The sequence below is a fragment of the Perca flavescens genome, chromosome 7 (assembly GCF_004354835.1).
Source record: "Perca flavescens isolate YP-PL-M2 chromosome 7, PFLA_1.0, whole genome shotgun sequence".
Classification (NCBI taxonomy): domain Eukaryota; kingdom Metazoa; phylum Chordata; class Actinopteri; order Perciformes; family Percidae; genus Perca; species Perca flavescens.
The window spans coordinates 9,493,755-9,512,178 of record NC_041337.1 but is presented as its reverse complement, the minus strand read 5'-3'; the positions used below and the strand labels follow the sequence as shown (position 1 = coordinate 9,512,178).

Genomic DNA, 18,424 nt, shown 5'->3' with positions numbered 1-18,424 from the left:
ATAACTTTGAGATAAAGTCAAAAAAGAAGGATTTTTGACTCATTGTTCTTTTGTTTAGTGCCATTGATAAGGAAGCCTCTGAACTTAAAAGTGCAAAAGTGATCCCCAATCCACCACATTGGTAAACATGTACTCCGAGATAGGTTAGTGGATGAGAAGTGCTCCTCTTCTTTTTTTTAGGGAATCACAGGCTCCTCCTCTTCCAAACTTTGTCACGGCTGTGGGAACTCCCTGCTCCATGTATCATGAGTAGGTGAGCAGAGAAGGCGTGGGCCTGGAGAGAAGCAGGCAGAGAGAGAAGCAGACAGAGGAGTGAGGACGCTGAGAGGAGCTGACGGAGCATTAATGAGATACCGGCTGCTTAGAATTACAGGAATGCAGTTTTAGCCATATTCCACCACTGTTTTCAGGCGTGATTTGCGGACTCGAAAGCACACAAAAACTGGGTCAGTTTCGCAATTGAAAACACACTTGAGTGGATTAATTTATTTTCAGATATGGGCTTGGAACGATTTCGCGTAAAGACGCCGGGAATAGGAGCCCTTCTCGCACGCTCACTCCTTTGTATCAGCGGGCTATTACTAACTTTTTCTCAGCCTGTCTGCGAGGCGTTCAACTTGGACGTGGAGAACACAGCTGTTTACAGCGGACCTAATGGGAGCTACTTCGGATATGCTGTTGACTTTTATTTGGCTGATTCTGCTAGGTGAGTTTCTTTAACACAGAAGTAATGCAATCTTACATTTTTCTACAATAAAAAAGGAAGAATATGTTTTGTTTTTTTAAAGCAACAAGCTTCATGACAGTCTGAAACATTTGTTTATAATTGGGTCGAGCGCTTCACGATATACCCAGTTGTACAAAAATATGTTGCGCGCAGCGTGCAAACGTTCCATGTTTTTGCCAAAACTTAAGAACATTTACAACTCCCCTGTTAACGTTATAATACAAGTTTCCAAAAGGAAACAGGCCTATGGAATTCATTTGTGTGATGATGTTGTGGCGCTGACATTAATTCAGAGGTTTGTGGGTATACTGTGATCTCTGGATACGTGCTTTACGCACAGCGCACACGCCATCAGTGTGCACACAACTCACTGTAATTGAATATGTTCAGGAAATTGCATTTGTGTGCTAAATGACTCCGACATTAAAGCCCAGATAATGCTAATATAAAAGAGTGGCTATTTCATTACAAAAATAAATGAACCCAAACAAAGACCAAAACCTTTTGGAACCACCCTCTGTACCTAATCTTATTGCCCAACAAAATTGCATTTAATTCTGACCTTTTAACCCGCTCTGGCCTTTAAACGCCAGAAAAAGCCTGTTAAGTACAACCTTTAGCAATCCCATCTTATTGGTCTAAAATGCTGTCAGCCAGGAAGCATCACAATCAGCAGATTGTGATTCTTCCTGGCTCAGTGGGGATGTGATCCCTGACACCCAGCAGCATGCTGTGATTGTCTCACATTCTTCCTTAAGAGACTTTTGGCATCAGTCACTTTGAGGGACTTAAACCCGTGCATACATGCCTGTGGTCAGGTCTAATACCCTGCATGAAGAGAAAATAATAGTGTGGGACATTCTGACTGTTCAAGGAGCATGAAGTGTTTATATCAACAGGATGCAGCAAAAAAACAAGGCATGTGTTAATTCAGCTGCTGACGGACGTTGCATTTCTGTTGCTACACATTCAGTACATTTCGCTGGGCCTCTGATCCAACCCTGTAATCGTTATAACCATTAACAAAAGGTTATGCAGCCGCTGTCAAGGTTTCAGACTTCCTGGCTGAGTCTGTGTCTGTTGAGCACCAGCGGTGTCTCGGCCCACTGTTCGACCAGCCAGCATACTGGGATTTGAGACAGGGCTTTGTGCCGAGTGGGCCGCCAGCAGCAGCTCTAGTTTCCCCTGTTTCTCCTCCCCACTTCCCTGGACTGCAGACACTCAGATGTGGGGAGATACCCCCCCTCTTCCCTTGGCCTTCCCTGTCTCTTTAAAAGCTTGCTGCTATTGGTCTTCATCTCTCTGCTTGGGAAGCAGGGGCTACAGAAGAGAGGTATGATTTAGGACGTCTCTCTCAAGCATCCCCTCCTTACATCCTCCTATGCTGATGTCATTTTGCAGAGCTTTTTAATTCATTCATTCCCTAGACCTTCCCCCACTGTCTAGCCTCTCTCCCCATCATCTCTCCTCGACCCATTAAGTGTGAGACGGAGTAAGACGTCATCTTACTGGTGACTTAATCCGAACCTTTCTACAGTCGAGACGCCGTGCCTACGGAGGAGGAGATGAGACAATGGGTTTTATGTGAAGAACAGAACAGGAATAATGCTTAAGTGTAGCCTCCTACAACCCAGTGCCCTGTAATTTACCCGTGGATGATATGTATTCAGAAGTCAAATGTCCAAACAAAACGGTACGAGAGAGCAGATTTAAGATCATGACTCACCGCTTTATCTGCAAAAACCACATGTTCCTGCCGCTTTTCATTCACATTCACAGTTTCTTAGAAGTTGACACATATCAGACGATGTCAGTGGAGTCCTGAAATGAGTTTGTGTTATCTCTTGTTTTTGCCATCACATCATCATCGCCCCACACTTTGGAGACATGGGGAGTGGGGGAGTAGCTGGAATCCAGGGGTGAGGTCAGCTGAGGGCTGCACAGGGAGTTTCTTCTTGTCAGAGTGAGCTGCTGTTAGCCTAACGCCGACTTTGAACACTTGTGTTCATGACTGGTTGGACTGTAGCGGTACATTAACAAGATGAGACTGATGGCAGATGTAGATGCGGAGACAAGGGAGGCAGATACTTCTCCCTGACAGGCCTGCGAACATAAAGGCTTACTTTCTCCCAGTGTGACGCCCATCCTTGACAACAAGTTTATATATGTGGGTCTGTCATGCCCTTCAGCCTGGCGTAATAACATTAAATTTGGACACTGGCAGCCGGCCCACCATGAAAGAACGCCTGAGGATAGTGTCTGTGAACTGTGTGTGCCGGCTCTTGTCAGATGCACACAGGAAGGGCAAGAGGATATATGGTGTGTGTGTGTGTGTGTGTGTGTGTGTGTGTGTGTGTGTGTGTGTGAGATTTCATGTTGAGGGAAGATGGACTCCTAGCACCCCCTCCTCTTCATCATGAGCGCTGACTCTCTCCCAAACACGTCCTAATCAAACAACAGCAACTTTGACTTTCTCCTGTGCCAGGCAGGGATAAGGGAGTGGATCATTCTGAAGATAGAAGGAGTCAAAGTTCAGGGGGGCTGTAAATAATAACAGACCTGGCCTGGAGGATGAGATAGCTACAGGTGGCTGTTTAATGTTGGACTTTTGAGAAAACATGCATTTAGAGTTGCAACGATTAATTAATTAGTTGTCAACTATTAAATGAATAGCCAACTATTTTGATAGTCGATTTGAGTCTTTTATTTATTTATTTTATTCTCTGATTCCAGCATCTTAAATGTGAATATTTTGTAGTTTCTTCACTCCTCTGTGACCGTAAACTCAGTATCTTTGAGTTGCATTGCTTGTGGCTCAGAGGTAGAGTGGGTTGGAGCCTCAACCACAAGATTGAGCAAGACACTGAACCAGGCTAGGATTGGTTAAATGCATTTTAATTTCACATTGTACTGTTTGTATGTGACGAATCAGAATAAAGCTTGTTGTAGCTTGTTGTGGACCAAACAAGACATTTGAGGATGTCATCTTGGGCTTTGGGAAACACTGATCGACATTTTTCACCATTTTGTGACATTTTATAGTCCAAACGACAAATCCATTGTTTGAGAAGATAATCAACAGATTAATCGATAATGAATATAATCGTTAGATGCAGCCCATTCATACATGTTAAAGGAATACCACCACCGTTTGTTGAAATAGGGCTTATCACAGTCTACCCTGGCTGTATATAGGTGGGCCAATGCATTTTTTGTCTCAGTGCAAGTAATTAAGTTGTTTTTTTGTCTTTTGTTGGCTCACTTTTACTCACAACATGCTAACCGGCAACATAGGATTACATTCGCTACGCTAAGCTAACTAGCGCCAGCGCTGCCGGTGTTGCACCGGACTAAAACGATGCATGCCCAAAAAATGCGTTTGTCCACCTATCTACAGCTAGGGGAGACCGTGATAAGCCCTATTTCAACAAACGGTGGCGTATCCCTTTAACCACTTTTTATTTAATTTAACTGCACTGAGTGAGATTATAGTGCTACTAAAAAAGGGGTTGCCTGGGTAGCTCACCTGGTAGAGCGTGCGCCCCATGTACATAGCCTCAGGCCTCGTCGCAGCGGCCAAGGGTTCAATTCCGACCTGCGGCCCTTTACTCCGTGTTGTTTCCCCATTTCATGCCTAAACTGTCCTATCAAATAAAGGCTTAAAAATGCCGTACACAAAAAACGTCCAATGATGGATGAGCGTCTGATGGAGATAGTAATACGATCCAGTCCCTGCATGTGTTTCAGTGACATGTGGGTGATGTGTATTAGCCCACGGATGGTTTGGCCATGACGAGTACATGCCGGGGTCAGCCTGCCCATGTAGGTCACTTTACTGAAGTTTACCCTCTCAAACAGGGTTAGAGTTGAACTAATATTGACATTGGACTGAGCTCTCTTTTGACCACTAAAGCTAAAATGTTTTCTTTGTGTCTACACAGAGGTCCCTCTCCATATACGATCAGTCTCATTTCTGTTATTGTTTTCACTGGTGTCCTTCTTTATGGACTTGTTTCTAAATCAAACCAGCAAGTGTTTGGGCTGCAGGAGCAAAGCTTGTATATTTGTGCTGCCAAGCTTTTTCTTCATCCAGGTTCTTGTCGTTGCGTGCAGACAATGGGGCCCTTTGTCTGACGGCAGAAATTGTTTACTGTTTTCCATTTGAGGAGTTTTGACTATGACTCATTTCTTTCTTAATTTGTCAGCCTTCTGAAAAGCCGCTTTAATTGTCTGTCTGTTGTCAAACGTTGATTGCACCTATGATAATCGGCCCAGTAGGTTGGGAACATTAGAGTATGTAAAGGTCAGTCGGGATATACTTAGCATGGCTACGCTGCAGTCTGTCTCAAACATAAAGTGCCTGTCTAGCTTTTACTGGCCTGTCGGTAAAAAAGGGGGCTCTAAATAATGAGCATGTGTGTGTTTCGCTGGAAAAAGATGTCAGTGTGGAGGGTGACGATGTGTTTAAAGGGCCTGCGGACCCTCCTGTCACGTCTGCTGCATTGGTTTGGGAATGCCCAGAGGACGTCATGTCTACTTTGGAATGGAGTTAGCTATTGGTCAGGGTCTTCCTGACTCAGACTTTGCTAGATTTTAATCTCGGACTGCCAGCAGGCCTGGTTTGTTTTAACCCCAGGTCACCAAATGACTCACATCTATGGTAACTTGATAAAGGCTGACCTTAATATATCAATTAGCGAATGACGACATTTGAGTGGCTGAAATTCAAATTAGCATCAAAACTCATATTCGAGATGGAAATTAGATGTAACCTCTGGCCATTACTGTCTCTGGATGTGTGGGTGCGTTTGTATGTATGCATGCATGGGTATGGCTGGAGTTGTGGGGGTGCACAGACCAAAGTGTTTCAACAGCTGCTCCCCCCCCCCCCCCCCCCTCCCACATCACCATGTTTAATACAACAGCCTCTCTATCCTGAGGTGAGAGGACTGGACCCCCTGACGTTAGCATTGTGGAGAGGTGTGAACCACCAGCAGTTAAACTCCCTGCAGGAGGATTTTTAGGGCAGTTGGACCACGAAAGGGGAGGGAGGGGTTGTATTTGGGAGGGAGGGGTTGTATTTGGGGGTGGGGGTGGGAGAACGGTTTAGTATGAGAAGTTGCATAGGCTCGACCACAAGTCATTTTGATGTTTTATAAAAGTAGCAGGATGTTTCAAATTTCTCGTGAAATGCTTTTTGCATGGTTGGTGGTTCTGACAAAGCGGCTGCTGTTTTTCACACATTAACTGTAAAATCACCCATAAGAATGGTACGGTACAGCCACAGAGTGATGGCTGCCTGCTGAAAGGTCGGAACTAAAAACAACAACCGCAAAAATCAGCTCGGTGTCGACATGCTGATTCAGGACCAGGACAGTTGCCCAGCTGCAGAGGAGCATAAAAGCATCAAGTCTAAACTATCATTTTCAAATTGACATTTTTCCTGTGTGACAATAAACATTGTTTGGCTACCTTGGCCAGCAGCGCTTGTGATTTGCAGGCCACCTGTTGCCCACCACTGCTATCCTTTTGAGGATACCAAGGAAATGCTTTTGTGGTGATAGTGGGTTCAGATCCTCGACAGACTGGGCCGTTTAATCTGATTAACATTGGTCGGTGCAGGTTCACATCTCAATGGTTTCTTTTTCAAGTTCGTACTGGGATGTGGAAATGTACATAGGTTGTCATAACAGACATGCCTTACTCCAGGCCTTTAAAGCAACATACAGATCCTTTATCTGGTTTTAACAGTACCTTCTGACCGTTAACAAAAAATGTGGCCACAGCACAGTAGACTCTCTGTAGTCAGCACACGCCATCCCAATAGGCACTGCTACTCTCATCATCTTCAGGCTCCTGGACAGCAGAAGAGTGTGTGTGTGTGTGTGTGTGTGTGTGTGTGTGTGTGTGTGTGTGTGTGTGTGTGTGTGTGTGTGTTCGTGTGTGTGTGTTCGTGTGTGTGTGTTCGTCCATATGGCCGCCGCAAGGACTCAAACAGCTTCTGTCTGGCCTTGGTTCTGAGAGGACACAAGACAATTCGTATGGCTCCATGTGGTCTAGAATAAGTCATCATACACTACTTGTGCTTCATTCAGCTGATCTCACTCTTAAGTGCCCGTGCGTGCTTTGAAAAGTCAGTATTGCTGCAGGGTGACATCATACAATTATTCATTAATTTGTTCAACATGTTAACTAACGGTCTACTCCCATTGATCCAGGTACGATTTCATACAGTGGTTCCCAACCTTTTTGGTCTAAGGTACCCCCACAGCCTTGTCAGATGATCTTACGTACCCCTTCATCAATTCACATTATATATATATATATATATAGAACACTATTCCTTATGTAAAACTGGATATTGTTAATTATTTCATAATTCAAGTTTGGTCAGCAGTCACACTATTACAAGCCTTCTAGGCTACTTCAACCTGGAGTGAAGCTGAATGTTTCAACCATTTATCTAATTAACGTTACATTGAGGCATTACTTTTAGCTACCTATTTCAACTTTTAGCTATTTTAACAGTTTCTCCATTACTTTAGCTACTTTTAAAAATCATTCGATATGTTTAGTCATTACTTTTAAGAAGTTATTTATTTCTACAGTACATGTCATTATATTTAACATTCTGTGCTCGCTTGCCAGCTAGCTTTCACACACTCTTAACTGCAACACATAGTATTTAGGTGTTACAGTTGACTTCATGTTATGTAGATATGTTTTTCCAATCAAAAAACTGTTTTTTTATTTTTATTAGTTGAGCTACTCTCCAATCTTTACACGTACCCCTTGGCAACTGCAGGGGTACCCCTGGTAGGGAATCACTGATTTAATTGGTAATGTGATTCTTCAGAGATGTTTGTTTTTTTTGTACTTTTTCGGTATGCTCCATATCTCCACCGTGGGAGGGAGTGCAGTGAAGGCAAAGAGCTGCCTCTGGCTCAGATCAGGTCACTGCCTCTGAGTTTCCTTACTGATATGGAACCACTCCAATGTTTAAGCGTGTTGATAGCTCTGTGTAAACTCCATGGGTCACTGTACATGTTTTACTTAGGTGTTGCTGAGGTTTGAAGGCCACTCCTCCCCACCCCCCCACACCACTTGCTCCCTTTGTGCCTGTGCCGCAGCGTTCGTTGAACTGCGTTTATGACTGCAGGTGGCGACTGCAGTCGGCACTGGCAAGCTTAGCAAATGTGATTGTGATTTATTTTTATTTTTTTTTCCATCTTTCGCGCTTAAGGCGATTATAATAGTGTTCAAGTGACATCAGCTTTGCAGCTGGGTTGGAAGACAATTACATGTGGAATGGTGGGGAGAATGTTTGGACTAAAACAGGGCGGGGGATAACAGAGGAATTTGCCCTCTGACAACCTCCTTCTGTAACCTCATCATAAACTGCATTAGCCATGCACAATAGTGTCAAATCAGCAAGTTCCAGCATTCTGCATCACCCCTAATTTCTCAACCCCACATAAAATAGTGGTTATAGTCTCGCAATTGCGGTGTGGTGGAAGAATTTTTTTGTAGAATGTCCTCTGATTACTTGAGCTTCAAATGAGACGAACCCTGTCCTCGGTTAAAGTGAAGCTGTTTACGCATTCCTCACTTGCAGCCCAAATCACTTAATGTAGTTTAATTAATGCTTAATTGTCAGCTGGGGGGTGGGTGGAGGTCATTAGTGGCTGCTGTATGGCAGCTGGTGGGGTTGACTATGCTAGACACGGTGAAGCCGCTAATGCTTTTCATCCTCGTACTTCCCCACTGGGACATTGCTCAAGTCGCTCTCTTGGGTGTAAAACGGGGTCTGCTATTCGTCCGTAGCAAAACACGAAACTGACAAATGGGCAAGTGATGAGTGGTGTAATTCCCCAGTAGCCAAAACATTTCAGTGAACATCACTAAAGATTGATCATGGCTTTTCTAGTCTCGCATTGCCAGACCTTCCTCCACAGTGCTGCTGCGGAGGGTCTGGCTAGTCCACACAGCATTCCGGGATGGGAGAAAAAACGTGCTCTGGTTTTATTGGCATTTCTTTAAACCAATCACAATCGTCTTGGGCGGCGCTAAGCCCCCGCACGGAGCAACGGTGCCTCTGCAAAATAGCCTTGGGAAGGAACTTGTTTGGGTGGAGTCTAGCTAGCTGTCTGGATTTACCCTGCAGAGATCTGAGGAGCAGATAACCATAGTCCTCATAAATCCACCGCAGTTTAAAATGCCAACACAAAGAAAGCGGAAGGTAACGGACATCCGGCCGAAATGAAAGCAGAATTTCAGCGGAATTTGTGGCTTTTCAGATGCATCCTGAGCATTGCCTGCTGTGATCCCCATCAAACCTGTGATGGTGCTGCTTTTTAATCACCTCTGTGAACAGCCTTTTGTCTCAACTCACTTTAGCCACACACAGAGGCTCGGACATAACCCAACAAGTCTGTCCTTCAGCTGAACAGCTGAGCATCGCCCCCCCCCGACCAATTACATCTATTTGCATACCCATCCCAAGAGCCGCTCATACACTCCACTTACTTTCACAAAGGAATTTGTGATGCAGCACTCAGCCGACTGCAGTTACAGCTTCATTAAATGCTAATGACACTTAAGCTCTACCTTCTGAGCCCACTGCTAGCAGATAAGGCGTAGGGTGGAGAAGTGCCAGTTTAGACTGATCCTCGCCAGATAAATCCTCGCCATGAAATACTAATTTCTCCTCATTTACAGTACTTTCAGATTGCTATCAATCCGTTTGTGTGTCTGCACATCTGCGTTTATCTGTGCGAGGTAGTAAAAACTTGCTTCAACCGCCAACTTGCTGATTAAAGCGTGATCTGCTCGTTATGTTATTTCCTGTATTTTTTTCCCCCTTTTGAAAAGCTGCCACAGCCAACTAACTGGACTCTGTTCAGATCTAATTCAACAAAAGATCTTGCAGCTTTCAGTTGCCTTGGGCCCGTTAGTGTGTACATGTTGCTCCAGTGGTGTCACTTATTGCCTACATGTGCTTGCATTTATATTATTTCTAAAAGGTTTTTGCTGTAGAAATATAAGGTTACTCTGTACTTCTGTCTGCTCCGAAACTTTCACAGCCGTGTTGTTGAGCACAGGTAATAATTCATACGGTCAATCTTTTGAAATCATTTCTTTTTCAAACCGATATCTAGTGTTTTCAGGTAAAACTTGGGAACTGTTCTTGTTCAGAACAGTTTGACAGAGTGTGGTCTCCTAGTGTTAAATATGAACTGACTGCTTGCATATCTGTGTGGGAGAGTTCTGAGACAGCAGAAGGGTGATCCTGAGTAGTCTCATCATGAGAATCCCTGACCAGGCAGCCACTCTGTGACTTAGATTATTGTACAGGTGGAGCTCTTCCGCTTTACTGGGATCTTCCTGCGTCTGTATATGCTGTCAGAAAATGTTTCTTGCTCTCCAAATCCAGCTGGTTTGTTTAATTTTCTCTCTTCCAACACAAACCAGGAGTTTCTGCTCCACATTTGGAATTGGCACTGCACTGTATTTCTTCTGAGGTATTAAGACCACAGTATCGTTGTGATATTGAACTCATAACTTCTGCTCTGTGACCTTCCCTTTGTTCTCCCGCAGCTGGGTGTTTTCAAAACCACAGATGAAATGATTCGAAAGCTTTGTACTGACCACCAGCGCACTCTGGCCCACTTCTGTTAGATTTTTTTCTCCATAAACCAACCCATAACTTTCTGCGTTTTGTCATCTGAGCTAATAGGTTCAGTGGGATTAATTATTGTGAATTACAAGGCCTTGAAAAAAAAAAATTGCACGGTTTTACTGCTTTTTGACTCATGCTTCCCTGTCTTCCGCTGGACCCTGCTGAGTAGTTACCCTTGGGGGCAGGATGCTAAGTTTAACCAAAATGTAAACGCTCACGCACTATTGGAAGATCTGGGGCAGGAAAGGGTGTGCTCTTCCTGTTTTGGAGCCCCCTAGACACAGTCTGGTCTCAATGGTCCTTTGCCTTTCTACCCACATCAATGCCAGCAACTGTGCCTGTGATGCTTGTCGGGTCAAGTGGGTCCAGAATGAGGTAATGGCTAAGCCATCCACTTAAGACACATTATCTACTGGGGGATATATTTTCTTTCTTCATTTTAAACATCTCCAAATCTTTGTTTTCCCCATTAACATACGTCTCTTTCATCTCTGAAGGCTCACCTGTACCCTCACTGCTTCTTCCCATGTCAATTGAAGTGGTCGGCTGCCTTCCTGTAGTTGTACAGTGGAGCTCCAAGGACATTGAAGTTTAGTGCCACAGCTGAAGAAACAAGAGTGTGACTCCACTTAGCCTGTCTGCTTTCTTGTTTTCCTATTTAATCTGCCCCACAGGGGATGCATGTGTGACCGTGTGAGTGTTTCTCCTCGTGTCTTTGACTGCACAAGTGGACTGTGAGCATCACGTGCACATGTCATAGCAGCAGCCCCCCCCCTCGCTTGTATGGGATTATGTAAAACAGTGCTGCAACCTGTTAAAATGTTTTGCTTGTGAGTCAGAATACAGCTCGCTAAGCGGTAAAATGTGCATACTGCATTATGTTTAAAGCTGTCGAGTGGGAGGTCTGGAATGCAATTTTTAATTAAGGCCAGGCTAAGAGCTACAAAGCTTAGCAATGGTTTTGGAAAGAAAATATACACCTGTATACCTGTAACATTACATTTACAGCACGTGGTCTCTCTTTCTGTCTCTTGTTTGCAGTGCGAGTGTGGTGATAGGAGCTCCAAAGGCCAGCACAAGGCAGGTTAACGTCACAGAGGGAGGATCGGTCTTCTACTGTCCATGGAGCCTCAGCCAATCGGATTGTCACACCATCGAGTTTGATGCTGAAGGTAAGCATTATGATAGAGCTGTACTGTTAACTCAGCTGCCAAACTATGTTTTATTCTCCTGATATTTGATTAGAAGACAAATGCTAACTTTTAAAAAAGATTTTTATTCATGCATGAATCTATGCATAGTTAAAAATCTTGCAACTACCCCGTTGTTTGGAGAGTTTGAGAAAATGGAGATAGTGTTTAAACTCTCTTAAAATAGCTTAGGTTTGCTGCTTCTCTGTACACTTTTGAAGCCATCAGAGCATTTCCTATCTGCATCCTGTTGTCAGTAACCGGTCAGGATCAGGCGTCAGCGTTCCACCCCACTGATCTGTTGTTGGCTACGTTGGTTCCTGGACGCAGGATGATCCCTTTTTTTTCCTGTTTGTGTCACCGTCTTTGGGGATGAAAAGGATAAATGGGGTGTTGAAGAAGATACTCTTTCCTTCCTCTTTTCCTTCCTCCAGGCCTGGCCTTTGTGTTTCCTTGCCCCAGGAGCTACAGGGAGATAAGCAACCAATAAACAAATAGGTCACACAAAGAAATGTCTTGTTAGTAGGACAGGTGAAGCAAACACAGCCGGCCTCGACAAAAAGGCTCCAGTTATGTCAGAATTAGGTAAAGTGGTTTTGGGAGAACACAAGGAAGTCCAGGATGTTGTCTAATGAATGGATTCATTTTCCGTATGTTGTCAGAGTAGCCATCAGCCTGTTTTGCACAATGGAGCCATGGCGAGGTGAGGAAAGGAACAATCAAAGTGTGTAGTAACTTGATCACAAACGGCATGAATCACACATAGAGCGACGGTTACTGCGGTGCTTTTGGCTTCTTCCCTGAGAAATCCAAGTTTAGCATTGTGGGACAACTTAAATTAACCGTCCATAATGCACAATAGGAAGAAATATTCCACTGAGTGTTTCACAAGACTGCTTTAACAACATTCTTTTATTGGACACTGCTGCTTTGTACCCTTTGCTCCACTATTTTTGCACTGTTTTTCTTGCAACATAAAAAAATGTGTTGCGCATCCACGGGCGTTGGCTGGAGGCCACAGTGAGTGATGTCATGTGCAAAGCAGCGAGGCCTCACAGTGAAGGTTAGTCCCCTGGGCTGTCAGAGAGTGTCCGTCATATTTTCTAAGGGCCTTTTGAAAGAACTGATCAGAGTGCCAGAGCCGGTTCCGACATCTGGATCACGGCAGAATCCCCGAACAGTGGAGGAACACTAGATACATGCACATCTGCATGCAAATGTGGCAATGCCAAACAGCTGTTACGTGGATGACATTTACTGCTGCGATTCCTTTACTGTGGATATGACTGGTTTCTAATGGCTAGCAATAATAATTTAGTAACGGCTGAAGCAATAAATCTTTCTTTTTAAAACTTTCTCCACTCTGAATGCTGGAGTAAAGGAGCGCTGTCTTCCACCAGAGTATATGGTATTCCACCACAAAGTGGTGTCATAGGTCTCCCTGTCTCTTGGTGTGTTTGAGCTCTGACCCACAGGCCGTAGACCCTCTTAATTAGCCTAACTAATTGGGTCAAGTGGCCAGAGGCCTCTCCTATCCACTTCCTCTTCCATTGAGATAAGAGCCTGTCTATGGATCTGAGAGGAGGAAAGAGGAGCAAGGGCACTAGGGAGGGTGTGAGGAGGGCAGATACAGGATGGGAGGAAGGAAGGGAGGGAGGGCAAGAAGGCCAGAGGGGAAGGAGGAAAGAGGGAGAAACCAGAGCCCTGTTCCTCCGCTCTGTCCCCCTCTGTTCTCCTGCTGTCGGTACTCCCACAGGGACAGCTGATGTGATGAGTGAATTTGGCCATTTGTCTTCGACCCCACTGACATGCACAAAAATACACACACACTCACACTGAGAGTCTCTAACCCCTCTAATGGCTGTCGTCTCACACGCAGTTCAAAGGCAAGAGTGAGTCTATATTGACGCACTCCAGACCCCCACACTCTTCTGCTGGTCCCTGGAGAGGCTGGGCCGGGCACCATGTCACATCAGCACACCGCTCTAACCGGCCTCCCAGGGGGACTTTGGTCAGATGACATGTTGTCGGGGCCCGTCTCTAGGTTTCCCTCTATCTCCTCTCTGAATCTCCTCTGTTTTCATTGAAAGCGTTTCACGTGGCTCCAGCTGGCTGCCTTCAGTTGCCTCGCAGAGAACAAACGGAACTTTTCATCACCCGTTCTAGTGACACAGACCTAATGCCATAACGAATGCTGCCATGTGAGAACTTCAGCTTCTTAAGGCGCTTATATTGATGTGCTTCCTCTCTTTTACATGGCCAGAGACCCGATCACAGTTATGCAGTATGTGATTACAAGAGGATGTTCGGCTGCTACTTCTGGTTGCCTTGGTAACATGACTCAAACTGACGCAGTCACTGTGCAGCTCCCGCCTTTCCCTGATAGCTTTGCATTGGCCTTATCCAAACAAAGACCCTGAGTTATGAAAACATTAAGACGATGAATGCTTTAAGAAAAAGTACCATGCGGCTAAGGCAGATTAGTTAAAGTAACAAGCTTATAAGGAGCTGTTTGAAGCGCTGGTTATGTTATGAACTGTATGGCTAAAGCACTTCTTTTCACGCATAGACATAAAACACTTTAAACGCTGATGGAAGGGCTCGCCGCTGTAGGCCCGTGAGGAATAACGTTAGCAGGAAACCCCGGTGTTGGAGTTTAAGCAGAAATACAGTTGGGTTATTAAAAACCTATAATCTCTCTGCTTACTGTCTCGGGCGAGGGGGGAGCAGCACTCTCCAAACGCGAAGGAGAGAAAGGGCTGTATAGGCTGGGAGACCAGGGCAAGATAGTGTATGAAAAATGAATAGGAAGATGGAGATAACATTGAAAATGAAAACAGAGAAAGGGGGAGAAAAGTGTGTCTAAACAGAGATGACTGGGAGGTTGCTACGAGGAAGCCGGGCCGGGCCAGAGTGTATGTTTTTGTTGGACCCCGGCCCCTTCGCTCTTTCCACAAAGACACGGAGCAGCTCCAGGCTGCCTAGTTGGCTGGGAAGAAAGACCAGGGGCGGACAGGCATGGAGAGAGAGGCCTGACACACAGCCTGCTTTCTTCACATCCACATAGGTCCTGATCTCTTGCAGTATGTCCTCACACCCTGTTCTGCTCTTTTGTCTTGCGATGACACGCTTTTGTCCCAATTCAATTTGTATTGCGATTTTCATTCATCGGGAGTTTTTGTGAAAGTATGATTCGATAGTATTGAATATTGGGATTTTCTTTTCCTTCTTTAACAAAAACAAAAGTGGAATAATACACTTAGAGACAATATATCATGAGACATTTCTAAAAACTAATTGTTTGTGTTTTGTGTCAGTCAGTCTGACACATACGTAACATGTATTTTCTGCATTTTCTACTTTTGCTCTGTTTTGCTGGAAACGAATATGATGTAGTCGCCGTCGGCGATACCATATAAACAGAAAATGTTTAGGTGAATCATTGGTAAAAAAAAAAAAAAAAAATCAATTCTGGTGAAAAGAATTGATTTTTAAAAATCGATTTGTGAATCAGTTTCTTTTCCCAGCCCTAATACCTGTGGTTTGACGAAGTCTACAGAGGAAATAAGTCCGAGGACTGCAAAGGGTTAAGTAGGAGTGGTTCAGATGCTCTTGACCTCACATTTGCACTTTCCTTATGGATGTCAGGTCAGCTCATACTCTGAGTTGCCAGCCCTCAGTGTGTGAGCTGTATGATAGTGATGGGACTTCCTTGCCGAATCAATTTGTGTGCATTTCATTCTCCATTGCCGCACAGATGTAACATCTGTCTTCCGACAAAAGTTGCGTTTAAACCTGACTCCCCGGACCATCTGTCGTGTCACCTGCTGCTGTCTAAGCGTTGGAGTGGGAGATCAGCGTTAGTGGCCAGGTGGTCAAACACAGTGAAGGGTCAGCGAGGTTAAGCTAAGCCAGTTCAGTACAAACCCGGCCGAGCTAGCAAACCACTATCTCCTGAACAGTGGCCGAGTAGCAAATACCATACTTTTCAAATTCTCACCCTGATTGTCTTTGCATGAAAAATAGTGTAACTGGACACTTAAAGTCTGCTTTCTGCCAGTTGTCCAGAAGTTTCCAAGGGCCTGGGAGGGGAAGGCAGAATTTTAGATAGTCAAGGAAATGAAGAAATGCATGTTTTATCATATTAATCAGTGTAATTTTCTTATGTTTTTTTTTTCCCCCAGGGGATCGCAATGTCTTGGTCAACGATACAAAACATCAGGGTGATTTCAAGTCCCACCAATGGTTTGGTGCCACTGTGCGTTCTCACGGTGACACAATTCTGGTAAGGTGACCCTCTCAGAGGTGATTTGGGGGGTTGGGCAGAGAGAAGGACTAGAGTTTCAGCTTTCCACCACACCACTGGTGCTCCCTGCTGTTATGATTGGGGCTGTGAAAAACATTCTACTTTGTCTTGTCCCACTATAACTACCGGAGGAATGTGTATGTTTTTAGTTAAATCGTGTCTTACAGACTACTGTCCATTAAGTTGTTGTCATTCGGGTCCAGTTTTGCCTCCAGTCTCGACACACCGTGAAGAAATATTTTTTGCCCCCTCCCTGTGACATCGAAGTTGAGCTACGCCTTGTTTGGTCTGATAGTACAGGTTGTGACCTGGGTTGAGTTACGGCCGTTACCCTGCTCCAGATGTACTGCTGACCTCGGCCTGGGTCTCCTCCTGAGTTCACCAGTGTGATGTTGCAACTGGAAAAACATCTCCCACCTAAAAGCTCACCCCTATTCATCACCACATCCCCCCCTCTCTCTCCACCTCCTCTCCACCCCAGGCTTGTGCCCCTCTCTACTCCTGGCGGACTGAAAAGGATGTCCCCCATTCTGACGCTACAGGAACCTGCTACCTCTCAGTCCAAAATTTCACTAAATTTGTGGAGTACGCTCCCTGCCGCACAGGTAACTGTCACCTCTCTTCTAGTCTCGCATTGCCAGACCTATCTCCACAGCGCTGTGGAGTAACCACACACATAGATTGTAGGAAAGGAGATGTTTGGGTTGTTTGCATTTCTTTAAACCAATCACAATGGCCGTAAACATAGTCTTTGTAAATCTTTACCATCATTCACAGAAAGAACCATGCCTGCCTTATTGTACAATCCAAATTTTATTCAAAACCAGCCATTTTCAGCGTGAAGCTTGCTAGCTCGAAGTTTGTTGTTTCTCGAAGGGAACACAGTTTGAGAACGGCAACACACACAGAGAGTGGAAGGTGAGGGACATGCGCCGGATGTCACGCAATTATTCCGGAAATGTACTTCCGTTGATCCAGACTACCTCTCTTCAGAACTTGAGCCATGCTAAAATTGAGTTATCTCCTAGACGTACCTAATCTTAATATGACCGCTGCCCTCTACGTGGGGAAAATGTCCGTGTTGGTGCAGTAATGTCTCTTCATGAAGCACCACTCCTGTCCTGTGTGTTTCAGAGATCAATAATGCAGCGGGACAAGGCTACTGTCAGGGGGGATTCAGTGCTGACTTCACAACGGTAATAACGAAGTTCCTATTAGTAAACCGCCATTGGTTTCTGGGATAATCGTTTACCTTTTTCATTGTAGTAATTCCCAGGTTTTATCTTTCAGGATGGCAAAGTGGTATTGGGAGGGCCAGGCAGCTACTTCTGGCAAGGTATGTAGGACATACCAATCAACCATGTGAAAATCAGAAAAACCAGACTTCAAAATGTCCTTCCAAGTTAATATCATTTCTCTGTGGTCTTACTTTAGGTCAGGTGATCTCTGCAGCTAAGGAGGACATTATCAAAGCATACTACCCAGGCTATTTCATGCAGTCTGTGCAGGGCCAGATCCAGACCAGACAGGTGAAATCTGAACATGATGACAGCTACCAAGGTAAGAGAAGCTAATATATATTCTTGGTGCTTTAATGATAACTACACTTTTTTTTTTTTTTTTTTTTTTTTTCAATTGCTTACGTTTGGTTGTCTAGGTTTTTTACAACAGAGCTTGGTTACATTGTACATTTGATTCAATGAGCTAAATGATTAATCTCCGACTGGGACAAGTGAAAGTGCGGCCTTACCTTGCGTTCCGAGCCCTAGGCGCCACCCCCTGTTGCTCCCCGCCTGGCAATGCGGCTTCCTCGGCCTGGCAAGCCCACACTTCTTTTCTTTGTCACTCAGTGGAAACTTCAGCGTTGTCACTTAGTTGGCTTGTTCATTTAGTATGCAATGAAAACGCGGCCATAAAATACTTGGAGAATGGAAAACGTCAATTAACTCAGGAAACGCTGAACCTTTCGTGTAGCCAGTTGCACCGTCACATGTCCCAGACAGACCCCCTTACTCTGTTTCACTTCCGCTTTATGTCCTGACGCAGGCAGGCCACACCCACCCCAGTCAGGCAGTCAATTAACAATCAAAGATGAATTATGACGTGACCACATTCACACATTTGTTCGGCCTGCAAGCTGAGGCTGATGTCTGTGCTCTCGTCTACAGGCTACTCCATCGCTGTTGGGGAATTCAGTGGTGATCAGATGGAAGGTAAGTCAATAAAATGGGGTATGTACGCACACGGCCAACGTTTGGTGAGGCGTGCAGGAAGCAAAACACACATCAGTCACATAGCAATGCAAATACTACAGCTGGAGTGAACATAAACTTGAGTCAGCTCCAATATTTTACATGATTATTGAGCTGGAAACGTCGTCAATACTGGAATTCCCTTGCCCTCCTGCTGTGCTTGACCTGTATTTTTTCCCTTCTAAATCTTTGCTTCATCTCTCTGTGCACCTCAGATTTTGTGGCTGGTGTTCCAAAAGGACTCATGCTTTATGGTTCGGTAAGAAATCT

At 44.8% G+C, this 18,424-nt stretch overlaps 1 protein-coding gene across 1 annotated transcript in view; it reads left to right on the top strand.

Annotated features, from left to right (window-relative positions):
- The first annotated feature begins 221 nt into the window (after positions 1-221).
- The window catches only part of itga5 (integrin, alpha 5 (fibronectin receptor, alpha polypeptide)), a 38,376-nt gene continuing 20,173 nt past the window's right edge, over positions 222-18,424 (top strand). Inside the window, exons 1-9 of the mRNA XM_028582182.1 lie at positions 222-706; positions 11,448-11,578; positions 15,781-15,881; positions 16,384-16,507; positions 17,037-17,098; positions 17,193-17,238; positions 17,337-17,462; positions 18,071-18,115; positions 18,370-18,413. Coding sequence (XP_028437983.1) covers positions 498-706; positions 11,448-11,578; positions 15,781-15,881; positions 16,384-16,507; positions 17,037-17,098; positions 17,193-17,238; positions 17,337-17,462; positions 18,071-18,115; positions 18,370-18,413 — 888 coding nt within the window. The 5' untranslated portion in view covers positions 222-497. The remainder of the gene's footprint in view (positions 707-11,447; positions 11,579-15,780; positions 15,882-16,383; positions 16,508-17,036; positions 17,099-17,192; positions 17,239-17,336; positions 17,463-18,070; positions 18,116-18,369; positions 18,414-18,424) is intronic.